Raw genomic sequence first — 12,895 nt, 5'->3', positions numbered from 1 at the left:
TATCTCTTTACAATTTATTTAATTTTAATTAGTTAATTACTTCAATCTTTAATTATTTCAATAAATTATCAATTAAATTATATATAATTAATTATATAATAATTATCAATTAAATTATATATAATTAATTATATAATAATTATTGATTAAATAACAATTTATAAACATTAATTAAATATGTATTAATTAATTTGATAATAATTAACTATTTAATTTTAAAATTATTAATGAGTTTAACAGTCATTTTATTTATTTATTTACTCTTCTTCCTCTCTGCTGACGGTCTTCCATAGGGCTCCGGCACTTCTAATCTTAGAAATTAAGCCCTGGGAAGATAATTTGGAAAAGTTTGAGTCAGTTCCAAAAGACGCCTATAAAACTATTCATAAAATTGTTATTGACCATTTGACAACACTAGAGGAGAAAGTTATTCATTACTTCCCAAATTTAGATATACAGAAATTTGACTGGATTCGTAATCCATTTGTGATAACGGATACATCTGTATATGAATTAAATTTGAATGAAGAGGAAGAACTTATTTCAGTTCAATCTTAGTATACGGTACACACGAGATTTGGTGACTGTTGGCGACATTATGATGAGCAGTAAACGGGTCGCTTTGGTGTTGGAAGGCGGTTTTTAAGTTTAAACGGAGCCAATTTTCAAAATCGTGCCAAGGCCGTACCGTATACTAGGATTTTACCCTAATTCGCTCTGTAATAATCGATATTTAATTTCAAAACATTCGGAAGAGTCAATTAATTCATTTTAAATTAAAATTAGAGGCGTTGTCCCATAATAGCCAAAAAAGCTTTAAAAATATTGTTTCAATTTTTCTACACCTTATTGTGTGAATTCTGATTTTCAGCATTAACATGTAGAGTCCAGTAGGTAAATTTCTGTATGAAAACTGTAGTAGGAAACTACACAAGAGAAGGGTTAAAGTACCCCTTATTAAATCTGAAAATTTTCAATGCGTCAACTCGACGCTAGCAAACTTCGCCTTTGCTTGGGCGGTAAATGAAAATCAAGTAACGAAACTAAAATTTGAAGATATTAACAAAGAACAGAACTAGACTACAGGGCTCAGCGAGATCCCGTAACTTAAACCCCCTTCGAAGCTAGTGGCAGCAAATAAATGCAATTTAAGCCACTTGAACCAGCAATAAGCAAACGTATCTACGGGCAGAGGTGGTGGCTAAAGCTTAACTCTCTCTTTTCTCCTACCGAAACACGGCTTTTAAATATTTTCTGAAAAGTAGAAATTCGCATTCCTTCACGCGCGCTACAAAATTTAACTAACTATTCTAGCACTGACAATTAGGAAAATGAAGACTTATAGGAAAGTTTTTTTAAATAAAAGTTTAACTTGTTAGTTAAAATAAATATAAATCCCTACAAACAAATATAAAGATGGAAAAAAAAAAAAAAAAAAAAAAAAAAAAAAAAAGATCGAGACTTTTACATATACACCCATATCCATAAATTAAGGATAATTCGGAGTCACGCGGAAATCGAACTCTAAAATAAATATATCACCTGTAAAATCTCTACACACATCTTCAAGAATCATATGCAAATTTCAGGAAGTAACCAGATGACACCGATGGTACGTCACAATGACGAGAGTGTAAGAGAGTGATATATAAGGAATACAGGCAAAGAAGTAAAATTGTTCGCAGGCGCTTTATAAGCATTTTAGTGCAATAACCGAATAGTTATGACACAAAGGGCGCATTTGGATGATTTTTTACGTCGTAGAATTATCGGCCGTCTGGAATGTGGGCGTACCCAACTGGAAGTATCACACGAACTTGAAATTGCCCAGAGTGTCATCTCCAGGCTTTGGCAATGATTCCAAGATGATGGTAATGTTAGTAGACGTTACAGCACAGGTCGCCCCAGAGATACAACGCCGAATGAGGACCGGTATTTGGCAGTTACTGCCAAAAGAAACAGGCGGAGCACAGCCTCAGACTCGTCTCGTCAGCTCTCTTCAGCCACTGGTACGACAATTTCAAGGCAGACCGTGTACAGACGCTTAGGACAGATTGGTCTATATGCTCGCAGACCTGTCAGATGCGTTCCACTTACTGCAACTCACTGTCGCCTGAGGTTAGCCTGGAGTAGAGAGCATGCATTGTGGACACCGGAACAGTGGGCTTGTGTGACGTTTTCCGACGAGTCCAGGTTTAGCTTGCAGTCTGATTCTCGCCGGACTTTCATATGAAGAGCTCCAGGTACCCGTTACCACCAAGAAAACATCATTGAACGACACCGTTACGGTGGTGCAGGAGTGCTCGTTAGGGGTGGAATTATTCTGGGTTCCAGAACTGACCCGCATGTTCAAATTGGAACCGTGACAAGCCAAATCTATCGGAACGTCATTCTGGAACAACATGTACGTTTGTTTCGGGGCGCCATGGGCGCACAATTTGTGTTTATGGATGACAACGCCTGTCCTCACCGAGCAAACATCGTAAGCGAATGCCTTCAATCGGAGGGTAGCACCCGTATGGACTGGCCAGCATTCTCACCGGACTTGAATCCAGTAGAACACGTGTGGAACATGCTTGGCCGACGAGTTGCAGCCCGTCAACCTCCTCCTACATGTCTACCGGAACTTCGGAGATCATTGCGTTTTGAGTGGTGTAATATCCCCCCAAGATCAAATCGATAATTTGACACTCAGCATGCCTAGGCGTTGTATGGACTGTATCGCATCGTCTGGGAGACATACAATGCATTAACAATCATACCAACCACGTAATATTGGTTTTTGTCGTAAATAGGTTTTTTTTTTTTTTTTTTTTTTTTTTTTTTTGTAATTTGCTCCAAGGAGAAAAAATTGCTAATTTTTTTAATAATATCAAACATATAGCATCTTTTTTTACTCTTTACCTTTTGTTTAATAAATAAGCTTTACAAATAATTCAAATTTGTTTTGCTTCTAACTCTTCCTTTGCCTGATTTTGCATTATCATTAATTTATGGACATGAGTGTAGATGACGAAATGAGAGTGACATTATCATTCTTACGGCCAAATGTAAACGAAATTATTAAAAATCATCAAGCTTAAATTTCGTATTAAATGTATTCTTATAATTAATTTGCAATTAGTTAATAAACATTTTGCTGTTTTTGTCGTATTTATTATTTTATTTAATATTGAAAATTATTATCATAAACTATTTTACATAGTGTATTACAGATTATTATATTTTATTATATTTTAAACTTATTTCATTGCTAGTGTGCCGCCAAATTTTGAAACTGTTAAAAGCGTACCGGGGGAAAAAAAAAAAAAAAAGTTGAGAATTACTGGCATAGTGCATCACTAATTCTAAATTTATTTTAAACGGACCTGTTTACTTGGTTATGAATCAGCATATCATTGCAAAAATTGGTAATGAATCAGCATATCATTGATTACCTGATTATTAATCAGCATATCATTGCATTATGAGCTATTTTCAGGATAGTTTCATGTATTTCTCATACGTTTTAAAACTTAAAGTGTCAAAAAATTTCCAAAGACTAATTTTGTGAAAAATGAAAAAAATCAACGCGATTTCTAAATTAAGAATTAAAGGAGGCTATTAATCAATCTGACCAACAACTATTTCTGAATTAGGAATGCGAAAAATTGAATTTAGCTTCTGGTTAAAGAACATTGTAGAGTAATGTAACTATGTACGTAACATAACGGTGAAGATGATTTTGGGAAGGACAAATATCGAAGTTTTACTTACGTGACAAAAATTTATTATTTTTCTTTTGCTGGTAGTAACTAAGACACTGTAGTACGCCTATGAATAAGATACGTCGGTGAATTTTTCCGATATGCTGTAATTCTGCAGGATCTTTCCAAGGATACCTAATAAACAGAAACTTTGTGACGTGTCCTTATAGAAATGAACCACGGTGTGTAATGTCAGGTGGTCCAGTTGCAAATCATCAACCGCCAGCAGTGGCTGTTGGGAAGCAGATGTTCCATTGAACATTGTTATCACCACCTAAAATGACAAATAAATCGACATATAAAGAAAACTGTCCACTGAAAAAAACTTCTATGTTCTATGTTCTTTTACTAATACATACTAGATGTCCAAATTTGGTTGATTTTTTAACTACCGTATAATTTAGAATATAGTTATATTTTGTCTCTTGAATAATTTATGAATCAAATGAATATGCGAAAATGACCTAAAAATACATGAAATATATTTCGTAAAATTTCACTTAAATTTTTTTTTTTTTTTTTTCAAGCCAATTGTAACTTGCCAAAATATTTTGAAAGATAATTATAATTTAGCTCTTTCTAAAGGTGTAGGACAAATAACGAGGTAAACAAAAATTTCTTAAAAGATTTATAAAAAAGCAAGACCTTATTATCTATGCCAGATATTATAATGAAACTTTCTGTAAAAACATTAATAACTGAAAACTTATTACTTGCTATTTCATTGAGGAATTTAAATAAACTGTTTAAATCTGACAAGAAAAATTTATATTTATATATTTATTAATTAAATAATATTATTATATCAATGCATTTATTTTTTATTTACAAAAGACATTTTGCATATTGGAGAAAAGTGATTTTTTGACAGAAGGGTGTGTGTGTGTGTGATTATGGCAAAGCATCGAGGGCTATCTGCCTAAGGGGAGGACTTTTTTTTCACAGAAGGATTTTGCTAACTCATAATTTTGTCTCCTTTATTTTTCAGATTTCTTTTCTCTTTTTCAGATTCTAGAGGATGAAACTTGAGTGTTACGGGATAACTGTCGTGTGGTCTAAAAGAATAAAATGAGAGTTACAGAATGTGAAGATGTGAAAAGCAGCAAAAAAGAGACCAAATACTACATGGGCAAGTCAAAATTTTGATTTTTAATTAGAAATTCATTGTATATGTCACTATGTAATTATTGCCTGCATTAAAAGTAAAAATAAATAAACAAATAAAGTTATTTTTTGAAGTTGATGAATTGTGACGCGAAATATTTAGAGACTTAACTTGGTAGGCTAGATATCTTCAAAATTCGTCTTATGTTCTAAATTTGAAATGCAAATAGAATTAATTCTAGATCTGGCGGAATAATTTTCGCTTTTCTATAGAGTAACTATTTACTTCGGTAAAAACCATAGTGGCTGTGGACAAAAGAGAAGAAATTAAAATTTTATTCGCGTTTTAGAGCATTTATAAATTATCTGCCTACAGGTAATCAGAATATTCTTTCTATACTTGAATTCGAATTATTTATCAACCATTCTGAGATTTACTCATTATGTGCAGTATCCTTATCATTAGATTTTTACCGTATTCCTTTAAAAATTGGTAACAAACTGTAATGTAATGCAATTATCATGACTAGTTGACCTCAATCCATGCTAAATCTTTAATGTTCTTAGTGTTAAAACATTTGTTCATTTATACATTACTATGAAGTAACTATAACAAATAAATACAATTATTTCTTCAGCCTTAAAAACAGAAATGTATCCGCTCTTCGCTCAAGAATAATTTATTTATGAGAAATGCGCAAAGTATTTTCGCTTATTTAGATTATTATTTTCTTTTAAAAAAGGAACAACAAGTCTTCTTTTAATTAACTCGACTTTCTTTATCCAGGCATCAAGACTTGTTTCGAATTATTTAATTTTTTCAGTTACAGTAAAGCTTTATTTTAAGCAAACTATTTATCTCACTATTGTAGCTTTACCATAACTTCTTTTTCGTTAACTTTCACTAGAATGCAAATTAGTAAAAATATAAATAAGGTTTTAGGTTCTAAGTTTTTCAGAGGGAAAGCGTTTGGCAGCATAAGCTGGCCAACACACTGGTTTAGAGTCTTCGCCATTGCAATTTAACTTCCTACTAGCTTTCACGAGGACTTGGTTAGGAGGCAGCTTAAATTTAGTTAGAAATGAGCAGCATGAAGCAGCCAGTGCAGGGCTAGGATTTCAAACGCAATGTGTCCCAAGTGCAATGTGCAACAAGTCCGCAGGCAGACCACTTAACCAGATAATTGATAAGGGGATAGCGTGAACGAGGTAAAAGAAACAGATTGACTGGTAAGTAGCCGTCGCAGTTTGATAAGAGATCAGGGGTCCTAGTCTGGACACCGTCGAGATAGAAGAACGGGTCGTTTTTTGCGATCTACTCGACAGAGAGCGAGTCATGTGTCATCGTCTCGATCAATACAGAGATCGACGCGTCGGAAAATTTTCCGTCAGCTGGACAGCTGCCGTTTAAGTTTCTGACTGTCGTTTTAGAGCTAAACTGAGGACGACGGAGGTCACGGATTGTTTTTGAAAGTGTACGTAATAGATATTTTAATTTCTTAAGATTTGTGAAAAACTCGAGTATTTCGCTATAGAAATAACGCATTTGATGCTAACGATTCTACATTATTTATTTATTCTACTTTACCAATGCCTTAGTTAAATTTTAGTGAAAATAATATATTTGGTGTTTTCCTATTTCACATATAAAGAAGGAGTGGTTACTTTTAATTTAAAATTGTAATTTTTAAGCTAATGTACATATCAATGTACTTAATTTCATGTTTGATGAGTAATTTGTAAATTTTGAAATTTTATGTTTTAAATTATAATGTATTAGCTTCTACTTTTATTTTAATTTGTAGTGTATAAAAATTTAATACATTAGAATTAAAGAATCTGCAGTATATAATTCAAACTATGCACATCCTAAATTCAACATTTACATTAAATTGCTTTGAGTTAAAAAATTTATTTAAGTAGTTTTAACTGTACCGATATCAATGTCAATTTCGAATAGTTTTTAGAATCTCCTGTATAAAACAAGTTAAATTCCTGTATAATTTTCGGTTAAATTCTTGTCAATATTATAATGTAAGATTTATAATTAGTTATCAGATTTTTTAATGTGGTCTACTTTTAGATATTACATCAGTTTTGTGTATGTTTATTCAGATCTAAAAAGTGCATAGTTTTTGTTTTATGTAATTACGGCACAGCCTCGAGGGCTATCTGCCTAAAGTGAGGGTTGCCTTAGTGGAGGACATTCTAAGGAAAACTAGCTCGTATACACGTAACACATGGGGAAACCACGAAAACGTTCATGCAACCAGCCCGTTCGCGGGATTCCAACCTTGGACCGAACTTCTAGTGTTCAGCGATTTTACCGGCCGCTGGTGGGATCGATTTAAGAAGGGTATAAATATATATGTACTGCAGTTTCTTTCACTGCATCTGTTAATATATTTATACAGTTATATATATATATATATATATATATATATACATATTTAAAACAGATTTTATGTGCTTTAAACTTCTATGCTTCTGGAAGTTACCAATGGTATATCTGTCATTAATCAAAATCGTAAAAACAACCTTGTCTTTAGCGTAAGTATAATGAAACACTCAATCGATTTCGAGGGCAGCTAAAAGTCCCTCCTCATCAGGAGAAAGAAATACCTAGAAAGAAGAATTCCTTTCTCCTGATGAGGAGGGAGTTTTAGCTGCCCTCGAAATCGATTGAGTGTTTCATTATACTTACGCTAAATACAAGTTGTTTTTTACGGTTTTGATTGTCACTTGAGCGTGTTTCTCTTCTAGTCTATATCTGTCATTACTAATGATAAATTGGTATCATTACCATTGATATATTGGTAATGACAGATACATTGGTAATGACGCCCATGCTTCCAGTCCGTTCGCGCGATTCGAACCTCGGACCGCACTACCAGTATTCGGAGATTTTACCGCTCGGCCTCTAGTGGGATCGACTTAAAAAGGGCATAAATAGGATATGCACTGCAATTTCCTTTCACTGCATATATTAATATATTTATAATACATTTATATATACATATAGTTATTTATTTAAAACAGATTTTTGGATGCCTTAATTTTTATGCTTTTGGAAATTACGAGAAATGTGTTTTTAATGACAGATATATTGGTTATCAGAGATATGTTGGTAATGCAACAAACCCGTTCGCAGTATTTGTACCTCGGACGGAACTACCAGTGTTCAGCGATCTTACCACACGGTCACTGGTGGGATGGAATTAAAAAGGGTGTTGAAATTATTTCTTTTCCCTCCGATGGATTCAGTTTTTCTTTTATTTTTTATCGTCTGTCGCCGACTAGGTCACGTGACTGGCGGCAGAGAAGGAATGTAATACTTTTTTAGTTAAGCTTGAGTGCGACGCTTGAAATGATCTGTTCTTGGCCGCATAGCGGTAATCAACAATTATAATAATTGTTCTTGATAACCTAATCTTGGCCCTATGATGGGGAAATTTATATTATATGTATATTTTGTGCTTTCAATAATGTAAATAATGTACATAAGCTCTTCATTAAATATTTCTGTGTTTCAACTGGAAGTTCTCATTTTCAAGTTGAGTCTTTACGTGAAAATGGTATATTGACTCTTGATTATACTAGTATATTCTTGATTAATTTGATGCTCTCCCAACTCGTGAAAAATAGAATCGTGAATTAGTGATCAAAACGTGACAATTTTTATACACAAAATTTTGGTGCCGAAATTCCCGGACCTTTAGATACTTTAAAATCGAAACTGAATATAGTTGAATATAGTTCTATGCTGGAATAATGGAAGGATACCTGAAAATATCAGGTAAGCCATTTTCTTTCATTCTTGAAGTATTCAACCTTGAAAAATAATGATTGAGTTGAATAAAAGTATTGAATATTTATGTTGTTTTATTGAAATATTACTTGAAAGAATAATACTTCATTGATGCTTAAAAAAATAATTTATCTTAATCGAAGGAAATTTGTGGACTATAAATATATTGTTTTTAAAGGAAGTGCTTAAAATATTGAAATACTGTACTTTAAATTTTGTTACAATTATTTGTTGAATTTTATAAGGTTATATTCCATTACTTGAAATATGGAAAATATAGACAAATTAAAGTCGAAAAGAGCTGCTATCAGATCTGCAATCACTAAACAAATAAATAAAGCAGAAGATTTGCTGGTAGCAGCGATTGAAAGAACTGACACAGATTCCTTGTTAGAGTGTCAGGATATTTTGTCAGAAAAAGAAAATTCTTTAAATGAAATTGATAAAGAGATAGATAAATTGATTGAAGATAAAGCTGAATATGAAAAAGAATTAAAATCGGTTGAAGAATACTCTCATAAAATTTTGAGTATGAAATCCAAAATTAAGAATAGGTTAAGAAAATGTAAAGCAGATACCGAAGTTAACGTAGTTCAAAATGTACCTGTAACTCCTGTAATCGAAAGTAAATTTGTTGCGGCAGTTAAGTTGCCGAAATTAAATATTGAAAAATTCTCTGGTGATCCCAGCACTTATTTAGAATTTATTAACTGTTTCAAGAATGCTGTGGATAACAATGACTCTTTGTCAAAAATAAGTAAATTTCAATACCTGAAATCTCTTTTGACAGGTACTGCATATAATGTTGTATCAGGGTTTGATCTCACTGATGAAAATTATGATGAATGCCTAAAATTGTTAAACGAAAGATATGGTAGGCGTGATACAATCATAAACTGTCATATAAATAAAATTTTGAACTTAGAGCCAGTAAAATCATCAAATAATATAAGGGGACTTAGAAATCTGTATGATAAATGTGAAATACATATCAGAAATCTCAAGTCAATGGGGGTAACAACAGGTTCATACGGGCATCTACTTTTGCCTATACTGTTAAAATTGTTACCAGAAAGCATGGTTCTAGAATTTCATAAGAAAAATAATACAGAAAATGAGTATAAGGTCAATGACCTATTGGAATTTATAAGAGAAGATTTACGTGCCCGTGAGGCCACAATATTAGTAAATAATTCTTCTAGTAATAAAATACATGACACTTACACTAATTTTAATTCCAAACAAAAATATAATCAGAACTTTTCTTCTAAGAAAAGTGTTCCTTCGGCTGCTGCCTTGAACACTTCTATAAAAATATTTTGTGTATTTTGTGACTCTTCGGATCATACAAGCTTGGGTTGTAAAAGGTATACAGACCAAGAGAAACGTTTTAAATTGAAGAAGGGAGGACGCTGTTACAAGTGTTTTTTAAAATCACACCTGTCTTCTAACTGTAAAAGTAAATCAACCCCATGTTCGAAATGTGGTAATAAATTTCACAATGAGCTGTTCTGTAATAAATCAGAAAAACATGAAAGTCCTGAAAATATTAACGCAGATAAATCCACAACCTTAGTATCTTGCGTTTCTGAACAGAAAAATAAAACTATTTCTACATTACTCCAAACTTGTATTGTATGTGTCTCTGGTGGTGAAAACAGAATCCATGCAAGGGTTTTGTGTGATAGTGGTTCAGAAAAATGCTTTATAAAAGAAAATTTAGTAAGAAAACTGAATTTAAAGCCTATTAGAAAAGAAAATTTATTAGTATATTCATTTGGCGGACGAAAACCACAAGAATCATCATTTGACGTAGTTTCTCTTGAATTACAAAATGTTTCGCAAACAAACAATTCCATAAATATTGAAGCCTTGGTAGTTGAAAAAATAACTGGCGCTACAGTCAAAATTCCAGACAAAGGTTTGATTCAACGCTTGAAAATGAGAGGATTTAATCCTGCTGATACAGGGCATGAACGGGAAATAACTATTTTACTAGGGTCAGACTTTTTATGGCAAATTCAATTAGGTATTGTGGGAAAAATTGGGAAGCATTTATACATTGCAGAAACTATTTTCGGACATACAATTCAGGGGCAGATAGAATCAAAAGATAGAAGAATAAATTGTTGTAGTGTATCAGTTGAGAGTGAAAATGATGAACTGAAGAAATTTTGGGATTTAGAAGTCATGGGTATTGTTGAGAATAACGAAAAGAATTCTAGTGATTTAGAAATCATAAATGACTTTCAAAATAATTTGAAATTTAAAAATGGTCGTTATGAGGCAAAGTTACTATGGAGCAAATCTCGCGATTTATTGAGAAATAATCTTGAAGTGGCTAAAAGAAGATTTGCTAGTCTAGAAAATAAATTTAAGTGTAATGAAATGTTATTTGAAGAATACAACAATATTCTCAGGGAACAAGAACATTTAGGAATTGTAGAAGTATGCCCTGAAAACAGCTCGACACTTAATTCTTATTATATGCCTCACCATCCTGTAATTAGAGACGACAAAACAACAACAAAGGTACGCATCGTTTACGATGCTTCTTCAAAATCAAATGATGCTCTTTCTCTCAATGATTGTCTTCACCCAGGGCCAAATCTAAATCCAAATGTTTTGGACGTTATTTTGAAATTCCGCGAAAATAGGATCGCCTTTTCGGCAGATATCGAAAAGGCATTCCTTCAAATATCAATCGCAGAAGAAGACAGAGATTATCTGAGATTTCTTTATTTTAAAAACCTTGATAGAAAAGAGAGTGTAATTTCTTACAAAATGACAAGAGCAACCTTTGGTGTAACTTGTAGTCCTTTCATCCTTGCCTGCACAATAAAACATCACATTGATAAGTACAAGAATTCTAACTTTAAGACTTTTGAAATGCTTAACTCAAATCTTTACGTGGATGACCTATTTTCTGGAGCGACAACTGTTGAAGAAGCGCTTAATCTATCAAATGAATCTGTTAAAATTCTTGCTGAAGGAGGTCTAAATCTAAGAAAATTCGAAACCAATTCTCTAGAGCTTAAGCAGAAATGGCTAGAGGAAAAGTTAATCTTTCTCAATAGTGACACTCCATGTACATCCTTAAAAGTACTAGGTTTAATATGGAACAATGATGAAGATGTCTTAGGACTAGAATTAACACCCTTACTGTCCTCTATAAACACTGAATGTACCAAACGTAATGTATTAAAAATAGCAGCCAAAATTTTTGACCCATCTGGATTTATCGCACCCTTTGTAATTCGAATTAAATGTTTATTGCAACAGCTATGGCTTCAAGGGGTACCTTGGGATGAGATCTTTTCTGGAGAACTCGAAAATGACTGGAAAATATGGCTCTCTGAAATAAAAGAACTTAAAATGTTGAAAATTCCCAGATGTTATTTTCATGTACCAAATTTAGACAGGGACACTGTTCAGTTACACATTTTTAGTGACGCTAATCCGAATGCGTATGGCTCAATCGCATACTTGAGATACAGAACTGATGAAGATAAATTTGAAACTACATTTGTTTTGGCAAAATCACGTGTTGCACCATTAAAGAAATTAACGCTTCCCCGCCTTGAATTGATGGGAGCACTGGTGGGTGCTAGGGTTGCCAACTACCTGAAAAATATTCTACATATTTCAAATGTCATTTTATGGTCAGATTCGGAAATAGTTCTACATTGGATTAAAGGTACAGCTAAAAGATGGAAACCTTTCATTGCTAATAGAATTTCAGAAATACATGAAATTTCAGATCCTTGTTCATGGAGACATTGCGAAGGAAAACTCAACCCTGCAGATCTAATAACAAAGGGTTGTTCTGCAAAAGAACTGATAGATTCTTCGAAATGGTGGCATGGCCCTGCATTTCTTTCGTTACCTGAAAGTCAATGGCCAAAATCCAAACTATCGACGTCAAAATTACATGATGTATCAGAAGAATCTCGAAACTCGGAAGCTATCCTAGCGTGTTTGATCAAAACAGACAAAGCTGAAAATGTTCCACTCATGAATTTGACAAAATTTAGTTCCTTGAAAAAACTTTATCGTGTGACTGTTTGGATTTTCAGATTTATATCAAATTTAAAAGTAAAAAGGGGAAATAGAAATTTTGCGGAAATTTCAGCAGAAGAAATCAGTAAATCTGAAACCTTTTGGTTAAAACAAGCTCAAGAAGATAGTTTTCCTGAAGTTATAAAGTCTCTAAGAGAAAACAAACATATTCCAAAAG

At 32.8% G+C, this 12,895-nt stretch overlaps 2 protein-coding genes across 4 annotated transcripts in view; one reads left to right on the top strand and one right to left on the bottom strand.

Moving 5' to 3' along the window:
• LOC146997585 (uncharacterized) overlaps nt 1-12,895 on the bottom strand; it is an 83,667-nt gene that overhangs the window by 62,293 nt on the left and 8,479 nt on the right. For 2 of the 3 annotated variants that reach the window (XM_085815110.1, XM_085815111.1), the window contains exon 2: nt 3,757-4,020. The exons of the other annotated variant lie outside the window; for it this stretch is intronic. The gene's annotated coding sequence lies outside the window, so the exon portion shown is untranslated. The remainder of the gene's footprint in view (nt 1-3,756; nt 4,021-12,895) is intronic. 3 annotated transcript variants of the gene reach the window in all.
• The window catches only part of LOC118202276 (B-cell lymphoma 3 protein-like), a 37,053-nt gene continuing 32,779 nt past the window's right edge, over nt 8,622-12,895 (top strand). The window contains exon 1 of the mRNA XM_085814352.1: nt 8,622-8,646. Coding sequence (XP_085670478.1) covers nt 8,622-8,646 — 25 coding nt within the window. The remainder of the gene's footprint in view (nt 8,647-12,895) is intronic.

This window comes from Stegodyphus dumicola, chromosome 4 (genome assembly GCF_044657685.1).
Source record: "Stegodyphus dumicola isolate Sdum_Otavi_A_Nest chromosome 4, ASM4465768v1".
NCBI classification, from domain to species: Eukaryota; Metazoa; Arthropoda; class Arachnida; order Araneae; family Eresidae; genus Stegodyphus; species Stegodyphus dumicola.
Note: the sequence above shows the minus strand (reverse complement) of the source record. Positions and strands in the feature narration are given on the sequence as shown.